The sequence below is a fragment of the Excalfactoria chinensis genome, chromosome 16 (assembly GCF_039878825.1).
Source record: "Excalfactoria chinensis isolate bCotChi1 chromosome 16, bCotChi1.hap2, whole genome shotgun sequence".
NCBI lineage: Eukaryota > Metazoa > Chordata > Aves > Galliformes > Phasianidae > Excalfactoria > Excalfactoria chinensis.
In genome coordinates, this window is record NC_092840.1 from 8,569,726 (window position 1) to 8,587,905 (window position 18,180).

Consider the following 18,180-nt stretch of genomic DNA (forward strand, 5'->3'; position numbering starts at 1 on the left):
TAGCAGACACTTAAGAGGAGACATCACTCCCATGACATCTATGCCTATCCTGACTACTTTTATGTACAAAACACCATTCACAGATGTAGCCTGGCCAACTCATTTCACTAGAATTCTTTTCTTCCAAATCTTTGTAACCAGACAGCATGGAAATGTTTGCTACTTAGCTTTTCTGGATTAGAACAATTTCTCACTCCCATATCTATGTGTTAATCTTCTATCAGTACAGACAGGAAAAGATAATTTTCCAGTGGATCAATGCACGCTTCTTCCTCTTCTGTACAACTTCTTAATGGACTGTGTGTGGAGCAGAAGCATGTTCCCCCCAATACATTATTCCTCATCCAATTTTAAAGCACATTCATCTACTTCAAGCAGATCTGGCTCTTTCAGCTAGAAGTTTTGCAGCCTCAGGGATTCTTTACCAGATTAGCCAATGATCTTTTTAACACCTTGAGTTTCTGACATTCATATCTTGCATTAAATCAATCTCCCTTTCATGATTTTTATTTATGCCAATGCTCAATTCTATTACAACCCTCTCTTCTGCTTTCTCAATTTCCTCTATTATTCTTTTTTTGGGTCTATAATATCATTTCAGTGGCTAAGTCATAGCCTGTCACTTCACATTTATGAACTGGAACATGAATGTGCATTATTACTTTATTTTTATGAAAATCCATGATAACTAATGCACTGATTGAATTTCTACCCAGAGGCTTTATGTCTGGTTTCACGATATCTGGCCTCTAACCTCCATCCCTCCAAACAAACTTTACATCTATATTTACATACCGGGATCATTATAGTTCTTTATCTCCCTGCTCCAATCAGTTCAGAAGCTATAATGGATCTAGGCAGGAGCTTAATTAGAAACTGCTCTTTTCTCTATTTTGAGCTACATTTCACGTGAAAGGGAATAATATGACTCTAACAAATGAAAGACTCGTTGCAACCCCACAAAAGCCCCAGGCTAGTTAGATAAGTGTTTAGTGGAACAGACAATTAAGACAGTGGGAGATCATGGTGGTGCCCCATTCCCTATGAAAGTGGCATTCATTTTGTTCCCATTTCCACCCTTATAACGAAACCACTCTCAGTAATCTGGCTCTGGTTTATGATTATACCAGTGCAGGCAGAATCCCATTACATTCAACACTTTTTTTCCCCCTTAGTTCCCTTTTTAGACAAGCAGGGAGTGTCCCAGCCATAGGAGATGTACTCAGTTGCTCTTGATCCCACAACTTCCCCCTGCACTCCTGTTGTGCTATAAGGAGTACAGAAAATATACAAGGCTTTTCCACCTGTAAATAACTGGAGTGGTCACTACAGTGTCAGCTTCTGACAGAAGAGCTTCAGGGGCATTCCCAGGAAGAAAAAGATGCCAAGATCCAGTGAGACCTGCCTGACTGAAAGCCTCATTAACATTTAGCCCATTAAAACTCATTAAAACTGTAGGGCAGCCTTGAAGCACCCATAAAATCTGATAGCAGAAAACTGATCTACACAGACACCAGGCTCCAGAAAGCATAAAAGTGCTCCTAATTCCATCCTGTGTGCTACAGATAACAGGTGGGGCTGAACGGAGGGTCTTACACCTAAAGCACAGAAAAGTGTAATCATTACATGTTAGGATACATTATTATTATATTATGATGATGGATCTGAGGATGCAGCAGAACATCCTCTACTTACTGCAGCTAGCTGGGGGATGAGAGCTTTCCTGTTTTATGGCTGTTGGGACATGGCATGCTTGCTGTCAGACTTTGCCAAGGTGAAGCACAGACTTCATCTTGATCTTGCACCTAAAATGATCTCTTGAATTATATTTTCCATAAAACCTGAAGCCCAGCACTCAGTTCCCATCAGACTATTCAAGCTCAGTGATCTTACATCACAGACCAAATCTCAATATTATAATCCAAGTTGTTTTTCTAATTCTTCCTTGGATCATGTCACTAAAAAAAAACAACCCCACAGAGTAAATGACAGAACAGACAAAGTCAATTACTACCAAACCCAGGGATATCCATGGGGTAGCTAATGGCCCTAGAGGACTGTCATAGTCTTGACATATTATAGCAACCTCTGGCAAAAGTATCTGACTACACACAATTTTTTAAACTAGAAGTTTGCAAACAGCTGAGCATTTCACCCTTGACTGCATGTAGAGCACACGACTCATATTTTGCTGATGACAGAGTGGGAAAGAGACTCTTCCACTGCAGATAACCCTTCTCCTCCCAGCACTATAACACATGACTTTTTGATTTGCTTCCTGTGCTGCTAAGCAAAGGAAGTCCTCTCCCAGTTCTTCTTGTCCTGGGATTGTCTTGATTCATGCCCTCTAGTAATTTCCATACTCCTTTTTCTACACTTTTTTTCTGTGGTGGGCACACATTTAATTTCAACATCTCACTTTATGAGCTCAGTTTTCTCAGAGTCTCACTAACAACAAACAATCCAATCCAGCCAATGGAGGAAACTGTGAGATCAAATGATAACTGTCCAATCTAGACACTAAAAATGCAGGAAGAAGTTACTCATACCTGTGCACAGCTTTCCCACAGCCTGAGATCCAAAGAAATAAATACCAATGAATGCAGCCCAGCTGAATCTACTTAGAGGAGTGAGAGTGGGAGATGGGATTTGACACATACATTGTTTAACCTGGCAACAAAGGGCACAATTTGGAAAACTAGTTGTCAAGGTGTCTTCAAAAATTAGCATAGTATCTACAGCAGCATTGCCAGAGGGGCTGCTTCCTATGCTGTCTATAGAACTGTGTGAAATCCTTGTGATGAAATTCTCAGCCCTAGGGAAACAGCTGCTTTCAAGATTTGTTACAAGCTTGAAACTCAGCTCAGCGTCATCAAAACGTGTGAAGAACTTTCAAGGAAACATGTGCTGACTTATGGCTACGGCACTGAGACAGCTAAAATTGGCTCGGGCTGATCTTTGCTTTCAGCATTAAGTTGATGCCAAACCCTGTAGTGATGGTGAGAGCTGTACACAGACACAAAATACATTCTCCGCAAGGAGCAGAGTCTTCTGATCATCAAATAAAGTCCAAAGCAATCTCATGAACTAAACTGCATTCACTTTGGATTGTTGGTGGCAGAAATGAGATCTAATCATCAGCAGAAATCGTATGTGTGTGCGAGACTGGGCCTGACTTCTTTCTTTGAGTGGTAGTCAATTGCAGTTAAAATAAGATTAATTAGAAAGAAGAGATTATATAAGTTGGCAGAAAATATAAACTTTCTCTGATACCCCATCTGCTCACAATTCATATTTATACTTTAAATAAACTTGAATAACCATTAAGAACAGTCTTTAGGTTTGTAATTTCTGGTAAAGTTAATTGGATTTTGTGTTTAAATAGCTCCAATCCAACAATAAGTTAAAGTGATAATGCAAAATGTGGCTGAAATTGGAAAGTTGTTCAGCATTTCTATAGTTAGATGATACGAGAAAAATAACAGCATCATTGTCTCCTGCAAACAAATACAACACCCGTGCCACAACCTCAGAGTATGCAGGAGACCAGATCCTCTCACGTGTAAAGAATGAGACTCCTACAGGTAATTATTTATTAAAATAAACTGGACTCAGATAACCCCTTGTATTCTGACATCTAAAAGCATTTTTCAGATGTGCTTTACTTGTTTACTTTCTCATGCTCCTGGAAGTCTTTCAGAAGCACTACATCAATGTTATAAATAACTGCAAAGAGAACAAGTAAGCGGGTAGCCGGATGTCAGAATGGGAAAGCAGAGGAGAGCTGAGCACACAGGCCAGGACTGCACTGCACTTGACAGAAGGAAACCACTCCATAGCATCTGCCTCTGAAACACGTGGCTGCTGAAGTACTTAAGGACAGCATTAATTTATTTATTTTTTAATTACTGTACACCAAAAACACCTCAGAGAAACGATGAATTGGCCCTTCGCAGGGTACATCTGGACTATGCCCAAGCTTACCTCGCTCTCTAAGCAAAAGTTGAGACCCTCTTGAATAAGAAACTGTGTCAGCTATATATGGACCTTAGGAGACATTAGGATACTGCTGAATATTTCATTGTCTGGAAGTTTTCAGAATAGGTTACCAAGGGGACTGATACAAGAAGGCTAAAAGCTGACAACTCAAAGGGTAGGTAAGGACAGAAAAACCAAGAAATATATTTAAGAAATGGCAAGGACCAAATAAGTAACAGCAATAGACAGTATTGAACAACTGGATAACCGCTACAGAACCACAAGAGGAGTGAGAGATGAGGCTGAGTTAAGTTGGTGGGAGGGCTGCATTCTGCTAGCTGGTAGTTAGTCATGACAGCATCAACAAAGTTAAGCACTGGAGAGAGAAGTCCATCCCAAGGTGAATCTTGCCTAAGTCAAAGTTGTTTAGCTTGTGGCCTGTTGTACAATGTAGTTATCTGTTCAGCTCCAGGAAAAGAGTTTCAAGATTACCTCAGGGAGGTAGAAATTAATGCAAAATGGTCCACGTACTGGATATAAGGAATGAAATTTTCAGTCAGCTGATCTCAGCCTACCCAACACTTAGAGGCAATGGCTGTGTCCGCTCTGAACACCAGCTCCTTGCTGCCAGGGCAGCACAAGGTGCTGAAACATCCCTGGCTACCAGCATGCTGCCAACACTTTCCTCATCCTCAATCCAAAACACAGCAACACAGCAGCTTCTAGGAAGAAAATTAACTCTATCCCAGCTGAAGTCAAGACAATGCGGCATCTTGTAACTATTTACTAGGTAGCAATAAAGCAGCACATCATCTGGAGGATGGCTCAGAGCAGGCACCAAGAGCTATAAAAAACACATCTTCTAAAAGAAAGTGGCAGACGGGCACTGGAACTGAGCAACACAATGAGTATTAAAGCTAAAGGGAACTTTTTAAAGAATCACAGGTTATAATGATTAATGCCAGTTTCTGTTTTGGAGACAGGTGCTGTTGGATGCTCTGAGCCCAATTTAGCTTTCATTTATATCAGTGCAACATCATGCGCTTCAGTAAGGCACTGCTGGCTTAGCCCAGTGGAATAGCAAAGAAAATAAATTTCTTTTTGTATTCAGCTTGTCTACTCCTTACTTTGTCTTCACATCAGTCCTTCTAGAGGTCATCCAATCTCTTTTTATTGAGATGATGGAACACTTCTCAGTGCTGGGATACAGCACACAATGAATTGAGTTTTGAAAGCAGCTGAAAAAAGTAAGACACATAATCCCCTTTGAAAAGAGAATTGATTTTGACATTTCTACATGGGTATTTTTTTTTTGCTGTACAAATGTGACTCTCAGAAATAGGCAAAACACTTGGAAGATCATATTCACCACAGTTCCCAAGTATCTTCACTAGAGGGATTCATAGGCACAGGACCAGGATAAGCCTTCCACATGGATGGCATCAGACTAACAATGTGACAGCAGGGAAATGCCTATACAGTGCCAGCTCATACAAATGCTCAAGCTATGAGATCGAACATTTTCCAGACTTTCAAATCTTTTTTTCTCAAAAACTACCTCTTTTCCAACACCAGGAAAAAAACTGAAGCAGGATTTTCAATATGGGTGATGAGAAAAAGGCAAACAACTCCACCAATAAAGGTTTGGGTGAGTTTTGGATGATTCCTGAGAGATGTGGGACTGTTACATCACTTCTACATTCAGAACTCATCTTTGCTATGCCTGCTCTTCATACCAGAGAGATACTGGCATTGTTCCTCCTCCCTTGAAAACCAGCATCACCAGCATATGAGCTAAACTCAACTTTTATTTTGAGTACTGTGTGCTTCTGAGTTTGTCCTGTATCCTGTTTACTAGATCAGACCAGGAAAAGTATTTTCTTTCTCACCGTTGCTTCATCCTAAGGTAAAAAGTTCAGAAAGATTCTGATGTCAGGAATACTGAAATTGAGCTGAAATGACAGGACATGATTTCATCATTTTCTATCAAAATGAAATGTTTAGACATTGCAGAAGATAAAAACATCCGTTTGCTGGCTTAAATCAAATGTTTGTTTCAAGACAGATCAAAGTTATTTGGAATGAAACAAGGCAGTTCAGCTGGTGAGAAAAACCACATTATATTGTGGAAAACCATGGCAGATTAAACTTGATCTTCACCCAAACCCCAAGGCAGAGATTTATTTTTCCATGATAAATTCAGCCCTAAACAACCATATTCTATGCAAGTGTTCAATCTAAACAACATCCCATTTGCTGATGGGAAAGTATCTTCTTTGATATCACACAACAAACTACACTGACCACATCCACTTTTCCCTTCCACTTGGGTGCTCTGAACCCTGAGTTATAAAACCTCCGTGACAACCTCTCCTGAATATTTCACATTGTGGTTAGCTAGTGGAATAGACTGTGATTTCTGAAACAGGGGCTTGCTCTTTGCTGCTCTCCATCTCCTGCTCTGCTTAACCCCCAATGCAGGTTGCATTTCTCACTCCTGTGCCTCTCCTCTCTGGACAAACCCCAGGCCAGGGTGAATACAGACTTCTTCCTTTGGACTGGGTGAGCTACTAAACTCAATCAAGCCATAACATGCATCTCAAATCACTTTGTCAGTGACTACTTAAGAGATAGGAGGGGAAATGGGAGAGAGAGAAGCCACAGCACTCAAACTGCTAAACCAGGGAGCAGATAAAATCCTGGACCCGATTATCTTCTCCTCTGAATTCATACACTGTCACTCCACCAACTTTAAAAGAACTCAACTTTCCCCTGAAGTGCAGCAGAGTAAGGAAGAAAAGAAACAGCTGCTAAAAGTTTAATGTTTTAAAACACTGTTTGCTTCAGGCTATTTTAGATGCTCTGATACTTCAGTTTCTGTTAAGTCTATCACTTGGTTAGAAAGAAGTTATTTTGCTGCAGATAAAACCAGGCTAAGTGTTATTGGAAGTTCTGTTTGTCTGCAGTAATATCTTAGAAATTGCCGTGTGCTTTGTTACCTCCTTCACACAATCCAGAGCAATCAGAATAAAGCAGCTATTAAGCCTTCACCTGATTGGGAGTAGCTGCCTACCACATAGATGTGGTTGGAACAACCTGGTTTTACATCTCTACCTGAAAAGACTGAAAATGCAAAGCACTTAAAAGTGATGCTTTGGAGATTTCTGTGCTTTGGTGAGGCTAAAAAAGGGGCCATTCTCATTTGTGAAACAGTCTGTAACTTGCCTCCCTTATTGTGGAATGGTTGCTCCATCAGTGTAGGCTAAATCATTTCACACCATCTTTGGCCATTAGTGATACTGTTGAAGTGGGCTAAGTTCTGTTCTGACTTATTCGACCAAGTTCAGGTAGATGCAATTTGTTAGAAGTGATTTGAAGTCTGCAGTGAAAAAAAGTGAGTAATAATATAAAATAAAATAGTGGCTCCTGTAACTGGAAGTTGAATGGGGATACCAACATCCAGCAGGTAAAATGAGCTTAAATTCATCATCAAACCACAAAAAAAGGAGAAATAAAAGATGCTATGTGACAATTATATTGAAAAACAGTAACAGTGAAGGCATGGAAACCTAAAACTTTATATTTCAATGGGCATTTAAAGCAGACATTTTCTTCCATTTTTTATTTTCTTTCTCTAATGCCCAGAGAATAGAAACTCTAATTACTGTTGCATGCTGAAGGCTGGCCACTAATTGTGTAACTTTATCTTCATTACATAAGATGCCTGTAAATAAGGCTTGGCCTGAAACAGAGCAGGTAAACTGAAAACTCAGACGTTTTCAATTAAAAGCTCACTTTAAACTGGTGACTCATTTTAATGATCCTGAAATCTGCCATTCTGCTGCAGAGGAGTGAACTCTAGTGGGATCTTTGTAGAAGCCTGGAACATCTTATCTCTGACTAGATTTTCTATTTGATGAATGTCTTGTCATTAGCATCAGTGTGAAAGGGCATATATACTAGAAGCACACAAACTTTTATAGGTACATTAATGAATTTACAGATGGCAGATATATACACAGGAAGTACTACCACTTTAATTGCTTTGCCAGGGTAAGAGATGAACATATTATATACTAAAACAGTTGCAGATTTATGTAGGCCAAAACAAAACAATTTGATAAACAAGAACTGCAGAAAATAAAATTAATGTTTAAAATATATTCCAAATGATATATTTGCTTTCAAATTATTTTTCCAGTTCTCTGAATAAACTGAAAAGTTAATTAATTTATGTGAGTGAAGACTTAGCTCATTAACTTCCACAGTACAAGGCAAGAAAAACAAATTATTTCTTTACATTTTAAAACTCAGATTCAGTTCATCAGTTTGTTGCATTTGGCAGATTTATCAGATTCTAAGGGGCTCCATAGAAGCAAAAAGGTTGTCTGGATTAAGACAGTCAGAAAGACATTTAATCAGAAAATGCCAGCATGGTGGCTATTCAGATAAATAGAAGACCTGAGTAGATTCTAAAATGAAAACGTAAGAGAAGATGGACTTCTAAATTGCAAAAGCTCATCTTGTGTAAAAGAAATTATCATGAAGAAATTGCTTAAAACAAGTCCAATAAGTATCAACCTTGCATCATTTTGACAAAAAGTTAAATCCGTTTAGAAAAAGTTCAAGGGAGATCATTTAAATCCATACCCGGCTCTATTCTTCAATTACCCTGCTCCAGGTTGTCATTCCCTCTGTGACATAAAGTTACATATCAAACTTCCAACAGTTCTCCCATATGACAGTAACAAATAAGCGCCCGCACTCTTCCTTTCCTTTAAAGACAACTACCTCCACCAAGAAGAGTCATTTTCAGCTAATGGGGCCCAGTGAGGCCTGCTTGGAGATAAACAATACCCTCAACCATTTCAATCTAAAGTAAAATGAAGGAAAGTAAGAGAAAGAATGCTTAGCATTCCAGTCAGCTTTAGTCTAAGGCAAATTTCACAAAGGCCAAGTCCTCAATATGGCGCAGTTCACAAAAGTTAATGGGAAAACAGTGGTTTCCAGCAGCTGAAGGGGTGGCCTAGAGTTTGCAAACGCATATAAGCTGCTGTGTATTAGCCAGCATTTCTGTCACCATGCTGGAACACCTTCCACCGTATCTCCAACATTCATCATGGTTGACTGTGGCTTCCAATACAACTAACGTACATGAACCATTAACAGGGCTTCTTATAAACTTTTAATGTTTACTGGTACGAGATGAATGACTTCATGAATCAGGACGTCTCTTGAGGGTCCATCCTGACTCTATGATTTCAACAAGAATGGTGGCTTAGAAAGCTTCCTGCAAGTTGTCTCCTCACCATTTACTAAAGAAGCATACACTGAGAGCAAGAGGTACGAGTGGCATTGTCTCCTGCTGCTCCCTGTCTTTTAAAAATCAGCCTATATATCCATTGTACAGAGTAAATTCATTGGTCAAGTGTCTTATCAAGTAGCTTCCAGTCCATGAACATGCTTTCTGTGGGGGACTCTACTAGCTGCAGAGAATCACAATTTCTAAGCTAGTGTTTGTAGTACATGGCTGGCTTAGTACCAAGAAAAAACATGAGCTTTGAGTCACATGGTTCCTGTACAAGTATGGCAAACTATCTTCAGAGGAACTATTTTCTTTCCTACAAGATCAGCTGCCAACTTTCCTGACCCCACACAACCCATGTAACTGAAAAGTAAAAAGCAGAGGTAGCATGAACTCTGAAAATACTTTCCAAAGGTGGGAAGTGACAGGCAGTTGCAAGTATTTGACACCTAGATTGGAATATATGCAATTTCCCATTTGTTTCATTGCTCCACTGAACCAACCTAGACGTAACAGTGATAATAATCCTTTGTTTCTCAGCATCAGAACAGTTAGAAAAAGAAAGAACTTGTCAAATTAGAGAACATCATTGTTTTGTTGGGCCTCTCCCTTGGTGCAATGAAGCAGTATGAGACTACCTTAATGACATCTTCATCTGATGATCTGCACTCCACAGATTCCAGAAGATCAGTCACAGTCCCATCATCTTCTACAGAGACCACTTTGACAGGGACAGCCACTGTTTTCCCGGTGAGAATAGCTGTGTTCAGGATCTCTGCTTCCTAAGAGACAAAAAACCCCTTTTGATTAGCATATTTCACTATTACTTCATTAATACCACCTAGAATCAGCATTACGTTAATTTCCAAAGACGATTCTAAGAACTATTCCAAACATGGCAGGCGGAAGAAAAAAAATTCCTCCCTTCAACCTTGGAACCACATTTCCAGTTCTGATTTAGGGCTGTTAAGACATTCATCACCCCCTAATTACTCTTTCATGAATGCTCATCAAGTGTCAGAGCAGCCTGGCACTCAAGGCATGATGCTGTACCACGCTAACAAGAAGTTTCTTGCTTCTAGCAGCAGTGAAGACTCCATCCGGAGCTCACTAATGACCATGCTGATCACATAAAAATAGCATACCTTAAGTTTGGCTGTTTTATCCAAAAAACATACATACAAAAGAAATTCTAGCCATAAATGCAGGCTTTAGGCTGGTCTTGAAAATGCAGTGCTGGCCCATGTCCCCCAGTTTACATCTAGTGACAAGGGCTAGAGGCAGTGCCTCTCATGACAGGAAAGGTCTGGGTTCTCTTGCCCTACCACCTAGGGAATTAGAGTGCTACCTTTTTGGCTTCACCCAAAGGACTTAATGTAATGCAGGGCAGTAGGGAATCAGACTTTTGCCAGGCTTTTTAGGACTTATCCTTGCTCATGTTGGGTAGTCATGGGCAAGGACTGTTTGCAGTTGCTTCTTGTCCATGGTAAAGGAGTTAAAACTACAGTTCTGATTATGTGAAGAGCACAGGGCAAAGCAGCACCCTCAGTTACCTGGATGTTATGTCAGTCATGCACAGCAGGTACCACTGACTTGTGCCAAGATACACAGGGAGCCCAAATTGGTCCCTGAATTCTTCATCTCCTTATTGCAGAATATTACTCACTCCTGGAAAGTTCTCCCAGCTTTTCAGAATTGTGCCTACGAATCATAGACTATCCCGTAGAACAAGAGACTCTTGATTTCAGCTGTCTCTTGTGAAATAAATGCTTCCAAAGCCCCCCAAGTGCTAACTGCTCATTACCTAAATAGCTCACGCTATGAGCTCTGAGATTGACCTGATTTCACTCATGGAAGACAATAAAGTAAGAGACTGAAATTGAGTTACCAGGAGATGATGACTCCCCCTACTGCCTCTTGGGCTAAGGAGGAGAAGCTGAGACTTCTCTCATCTGAAGGGTACAAATCAAAGAGACCTTTTCTTATCACTTAAAGATACAGAGATACTTTATTCAGACTCAAAGCAATATTTAAAGAAAGAGAAGAGCTCATCCTCTTTTGATAGCTGCTTTGCTAAAGTTTCCCCATCTTCACCGTGATCTTTAGGGGAGGGTGAAATAGGATTTCACAGAAAGAGAATTTATGAAAATCCTCTCCCTCCCTCAGCACAAAAGCCCTTTGGATATTTTGAAACTATAATTTATATCAAGATGAGAACTGTAGTGTAAGGCCCATCTACCACGAGTGCACGTTTGTGCTCAGAAGAGGATTTGCAATTAATTTTCCAGATTCTCTTATTTATTTCAGATCTGAGATTCGCAGCGAAGCTACCGCATGCAGGTTATTTAGATCCAATTGCCACTCTCCTGTAGGCTCCACTGAGCTGGAAATAGGGCAGTTCGACATAACAAGTGCTATTAAGCATCCGTGATAATTACGGAATCCAAGCATTAGGTTCCTATCTTACAAACATTTGGGCATGAATTGCATTTCATTGGGACTCTCTGAGGCCATAGCACATACCTAGCTGCTTGCAACTAGCACCAAGCTGAAAATACGTGCTCCCCCACGCAGGAATGCCCTTCTTCCCCCAGTCAGTACGTTACAAAATGAACCTCGTAATTATTTTATAAAGTAAAGAGAGTTTTAATAACCAAGCCTCTGAAACAGTGTGATTAATGAGGTCTGCTCACCAAAGACAAATGTAATTTCCCATAGTAAGAACTAGTAACTGATAACGTTCCTCAAAAGCTTCATGAATTTCTTTTGAGTTTCCAAATTCTGAGTCCTGGCTTTGGACATTCTGAACAGGGACTTCATTCTAATGTACATAATACCTGATGCTCCCTGCAAATGCATGCAAAACCACATTACTCAGTGCATCAGCTATGTTACTGCAACTAGCCTGTGTTCCTTCTCAGACACCTTTGAAAAGCGTATCTAACACACAGGGAATTTCTGCCTGCCCAAAGTCTCAGCTGGCTTCAAAGCTCCATAAATGACATCTTGCCCCCAGAGCCACAGTCCAATAGAGCTGCACTTCAACCAGTCATGGCAGTAATCCTGAAGACATTCATGGGAATGCTTAAATACTAGGACATAAGTGTATGTATAGCTGATTCTAAGAGAATGAAGTAAAATCATGTTTTATCTCTAAAACCAATGGATCCAGATTCGAGATTTTACAGCTTTTGTCTGTATTCACATATACTTCATGACCAAAGTGTTTATAGAACTGTGCTCAGTCCCATCAGCACAGTGTTCAGCATATGACAGTGCTGCTAATTCTTAGGCAGTCATAATGATGTCCATCCCTTACTTCTCCCAAAGGAAAAGTGGAGTGAAAAAAATTATTGTTTTGAGTTCATGGAAATAACTACAGTGATTTTCTATCAGGAGGTGCATGCCCAGTCCCAGGAAAACAAGTCACCCAGTACTTCTCTAAAGCAAAAAAAACACAAAACAAGCAGGCAATGTCTGCAGCTGTGCTGGACTAACTGAGCTGTGCATTCTGTTTGCAGAGTCTTCAGTACCTCCACATTCAGGGGTTTGGAGGATGGCTTCTTTAGGCACCTGGTTTGCATCTCTCCCTTCAACGTAGAGGCATAATAACCATTTACACCAATTTATGCAGCGGGGGCAGAGTAAAATGTTTTTTTCAGTCATTTGTTTAATGGTAGAAAGGGCTTAATGTTCCCATGGTGAAAGCATATGAAAATTATTTCATTTGAGGAAACAAACATGATGCTTATTTAGCTACACGGAGATTTATGGATCAGAGTCTCAGCATGTAAAAGCTATAAATCTAAATAGTTTCTAATTTAAAAGTGTTACTTTTTGCTGCTTAAGTGATAACGAAATAGTCTGAAGAAATATTACTTTCTTTATCCATAACTAACACAGATTATGTGAGATACCACATTAGGGCACTGCAAGATGGGAATACTTACAGGTTTTGCAAAGCTACAGCTAAGTATTCAGACCACATAAGGTCGATTCCCTGAGCAGCTATTAAAAAGTTGCCCATCTTCCCCTAACCATTACATAGCATAACTCACATATATGGATCTCCTAAAATAAGCAAAGGAAACAGTAAGAGCAATCAGAGAAAAACATTTTTCTCTCATAATAGAAATGGAAGTCCAGGTAATCTTTATTCTGAAATTACTACTGCGCTCAAAAATGGTAATACTTCCCAAGAAGATTCTAGAGTGAGCATTCTCTGCCTACTGAAGAGATTCATATTAAATAACTGAGCATATTAAGCCCTCCAGCAGCAGCATATTCAGAAGATACACACGGTAAGTATCTATTTAAGTAGATATGCAGAAGGGAACACCTATTAGTCTTTCAGTTTTAATTGGTAGCTTCTCTGCAATTTAATTTCCCTTCGGATATCTCTTGCCTTATAATTCCTGGGGTGAAAGAAAGGACTTTAACAATATCTTTATAAATCATAAGGCATTTCTCTTCTTCCCTTTTTTCTCTCCCCATAAACATTGTTTTCTAATGTTTGTATTAATAATGACTTCTAAAATAAATAAATATACGACCGATTCACACTCAGCTTCGAGTCTCCACATCAGCCTTATACCAGAAACATTTTGTTTAACAGTTAAAGGCAAAGAAAAAAGCTGGTAGTGATTGTCAGCGTTCTTTTCCAGGAGTATTTAGCAAGATTCAGAAGGCTGTAATGCTGAATCCCTGTTAGCCCTCACAAGGCTCACACCACCACAAGCAGCTGTAGGAAGGCACCAGCTTGCTTTCCAAAAAGACCTCCAGACATATTTCCTCAGAACAACTCGGGCTGATCTGCAGCTCATACCCTTCAGGAGGAGGAATACTTGTCCTACCACAGTAAACAGGAAGAAAAAAGTATTATAAAGCCACTGCAGCTCTACAAATCATGTTTCATAAGCACAGCAGACCTCCAGTTACATTTCTGATTACAGCAGCAGAATACATTATTTCCAGGCTAAATGTCTAGCTTCTAAAACGATGCTTGGTTCTTTTTGTTTTCAATATGTATCTTGGCTTTTGGGTTTGCCATCGACAGACTGCAATAGAGAGGAGACCAAAATCATCACGGAAATCTCCTGAAGCACAGGGCATGCCAGCAAGTGGGAATGAATGGCTGCCCAGAACTCCGCTCTGTTTGGACACTATAACCTTCCATTTTCCTCATAGTGTTATTGCTGTCGCTGTTGTTTTCATTAATCAGCCATTAGAGCATTAATCCAGGGTACCACCACGAATATTCCCATTATTTATTTCTAAAGGCCCAGATTTTCCTCCTCTTCAGCTAGCAGCCAAGCCATCCTATTTGTATCAGAGGATCCACGCCTCAGTCATGCATAACTAATTTCAAATCTTATTTAGCATCAAGTCTCAGAATTAAGAAGCTAAGTGACAGCTGTTTAATTAACTCCTTAAGCTGATTAGAAAGCATTACCGAAATCCCCCCAAGGAAGAGTTTATAACTGTCAAGAGAGCCTAAGGCCATGTTAATGCTTCTGTTTAAATTTAGTAAGCTTCTAAACCAATAAAGTATAAATGCTTGACATCCTCACGGATGTGGTCAAACTCTGCATTTTTCCTTATGCTACCACTGCAAGGGTAGGAAACAAAAACAACAACATAGGAGGGATTTGAGAAGTCAGAAAGCAGCAGCTGAGCAATAAAGATGCACCTCTGAAGGAGCTGCTGGGAGGTCACAGCACCCAACACTTGGCTGTACCGGATTAGCAGCCGACACGGAAGTAAAGCTGAGCTTGCACCTTAAATGCAGAGTCATCTCCCAGCTTCTGGTTGCAAGTACAAAGGTTTGTTCATAGGTTCTTAAAACTTAAATCCACCTTTAATGATAAGATTATGGCAGCTGAAGTACAAGTTTTAGAAGCAGCTGGGGAGGCTAGATACACAGTGGTAGAGAGGAGCTGAAATGCTCCAAAGCAAATTTCCTTGCTTGTATTACATTATTGTCAGATCTGAGCTTGCAAACAGCTTGAGCTCAGGCCTAAAATGTCATTGTGTTTGGTCTAAAAGCTTGGAGTAAATGAAAGAACTCTGAATTCCTTACCTGCCTTGTGGTTCCTAATCTTTTAGGATGCAAAGAAAAAAAAATAGAAAGGAGAATTGGAAAAATTAGCTGCAGTTCTCCTATGCCCAAAGGAACCGCAGATAGAAAATAAAACACACACCAAATCATTTCTGAAGCCTGCAATATAAATGAAAGAGCTGACAGTGCTGCCTGTTTGAGAGTGATGAAACCTGAATGCAAAAATGTGAGAATACTGACACGAACATCAAAACCAACTGTTTGTTTTAATGAGTGCACTTTTCATTGTGAAGAGTGAAATCTGAAGTGGGAATGGAAGATCGGAGGGGAATAGAAGAGCATATTAATTATGTTTTATTTAAGAAATTGCTACTTAAATGGTTTTTGCTTTTACTCAGTACCAGCAAGACAGCTCAGATGTGCTCAGCTTCGGGACACAGAGTAAAAAGGAACAGAAAATGAAACCCAGGTGTGTGCTCCTCTGGATATATCTACCTGCTGACTCTGAGTCTTTCACACAGCTGCTAGACAGGGAAAAATGGATATATATATATATATTTAATAGCAAAATGCGATTGCAAAACCTTGGCTGAGAAAGAAATGGGTGGCAGAATAAATGTCTGAATATATTTTTCCTTCTTTTTCAGGCTGTGATCCCTTGAAAAGTTCATAAAGCCATGCAACAGGGGGGGTGTCTTCTCCAGCCACTGTCTCATACCTCCTCCACTGGGGCAGAATCAATGCTTATACAGAGCCAGCAAGAATAAAGAACCCATGTGGCCAAAAATCAATCTCTTCTGTTGCTTTGGGGGGGGGGGGGGGGCTCTGCCAGATCCATTTCCTGTTCTGATTCACAGCACCACTCCTCAGATGGGGGTCCAGACATGGGGAGGGTCTGGGGAGGCACAGTTGGGGTGAGAGGTGGGGGACCAATTTCCGGGCTGTGTTTACATTGCCTAGGAACATTATGAAACTTCAGCTTGAGCAAACAAACAAATTTCAGGTTGTCGGCAGTTGTATCAAAGCCAAACAAAATCCATGTTTGACTAGCTGAATTATTTTTCCTACCTCGTTTACATATGATAATAAGCCTAAAATTGTTGGCATAGAGAGGAAGTAACACAAGAGTCACTTTCTTCCAAACATTACATGCATTTAACCTCTTATTACTGATTAATCCTCTCACCCCCTTGGTTTGTAATCCCAGATCACTGACACAACTCAGGGACTCACGTAAGACTTTTGTTACACAGGGGAGGTGTGTTTTGCTGTCCACAGAAGATGCAGCAGGAGACCCAGCTCCTGGGACATGACAAGGACCATCTCATACTGTTGTTCTGAGAGGTCACATTCACACCATTTCCAATTTCAGGGCAGTATCTGAGAGTCAAGACTAAGGGAATTTTTAGGAAGAGAATAGCCAGCAACAGTCTCCTGCAAATTCAAGGGGAGGCTGCTGGCTTCATGACATACGTTGCATAAGAATGACCTCTCTTATTGATACATCTTATTCTGAAGTGAATTTCTCCTTTAGTAAGCCAAAGCATACGCAAAAAGAAGCAAGTGCTGAATTGTAAGAGCAATGCACGCACACACACCCTCCAGCCAGCCGTGCACAAATCACGCACAAGCTTATTCCAAACATGAAAATAATTTCCAGCCCTGCTACCCTGTTTTATAATGCAGCCCTCCCCAGACTTGTCAGCTAAAAAACATTCTTTCAAATTGCCTTTTCAGCTGCAAGTGTAAACAAAAATAATGAGTTTAACTAATAAATTCTTACTAAACAATATTAGCAATTAAATAAATCCAATATAAACCGCAAGGTTAATTATATTTCAATTTTCACAGAACCATGTATTTTCTATACTATGGAAAAAAAATCTTCCTTTAAATACTATAAGAATCAGTGACATTAAAATCCTAAGTCCCCTATGCAGGACCTGCAAAGGCTGCTAAAAGTTAATGATGAAATATAGCAGCCTCTCTAGTAGGCCTGACAGATAATCATTTTCTTCTGAGGATCAATCACCACCTTTTCAGTGATTTACAGGTGCCAAACCAAGAATTGTCTATTTATTTCCTGTTTCTGAGATATTGTGACTGCTGGGGTATTTCAGTCCAGGAAACATCACAAACAAAGGAATTAGAGGGAAATTATAATAGCAATCCAGAAGGTCCAGGAGGAATGCACACTCCTCTTTGAAGTTCAGTCAAATATTAATGGGCCAAAAAGGTCACACAAAACCAAGCTGGTGGGTTTCCAAGAGTCACCATGAAAATGCAGCAGAGCACCTGCAGCCTGACCAAGATAGAATGGTGGCTCAGCAAAGACATAAAGCCAACTTATTAGCCTTGCAGGCAGGTGCATCCTCACTGAAGCCAACTTATCAATATTTGCTTTTCTCGGAACGAATTAGGCTCAGAGGCTGCAGTTCCATAGTGGGATTTCACTAAGAGCACAGCAGGCATACAGCATGGGCAGCAGTTGTTTCCAAAGCTGAGTATTATAAGCTATACCCCATTTCCTGAATTAACACCAACAACTTCATTTCATGCCATACCTGACATACAAGTATTTCCAAACAGAGTTTGCAACAGCCTTAGAAAAATAAACTCTGATGTCCAGTTCTTTCCTGGAACAGCACATAGCCTCTTTGTAAGACAAACATAACAGCATAAACTAAGAGCTCTGCTGGCATATTTACTCTTCAAACTGTTTGATTCTACAGTCCTCAAAACACAGTCTTTCTTGAAGCTAAGAACATTACTGCATTGGAATGCAGCTTATGACGGAGACAGAGGAGGTTCTGCTCCAGAAGTGAACAATTGGGTGAGG

The 18,180-nt window shown here is 40.1% G+C and overlaps 1 protein-coding gene across 3 annotated transcripts in view; it reads right to left on the bottom strand.

Annotated features, from left to right (window-relative positions):
• TMEM132D (transmembrane protein 132D) overlaps positions 1 to 18,180 on the bottom strand; it is a 192,759-nt gene that overhangs the window by 24,458 nt on the left and 150,121 nt on the right. For all 3 annotated transcript variants that reach the window (XM_072350881.1, XM_072350880.1, XM_072350882.1), the window contains one exon: positions 9,922 to 10,065. In XM_072350881.1, coding sequence (XP_072206982.1) covers positions 9,922 to 10,065 — 144 coding nt within the window. The remainder of the gene's footprint in view (positions 1 to 9,921; positions 10,066 to 18,180) is intronic.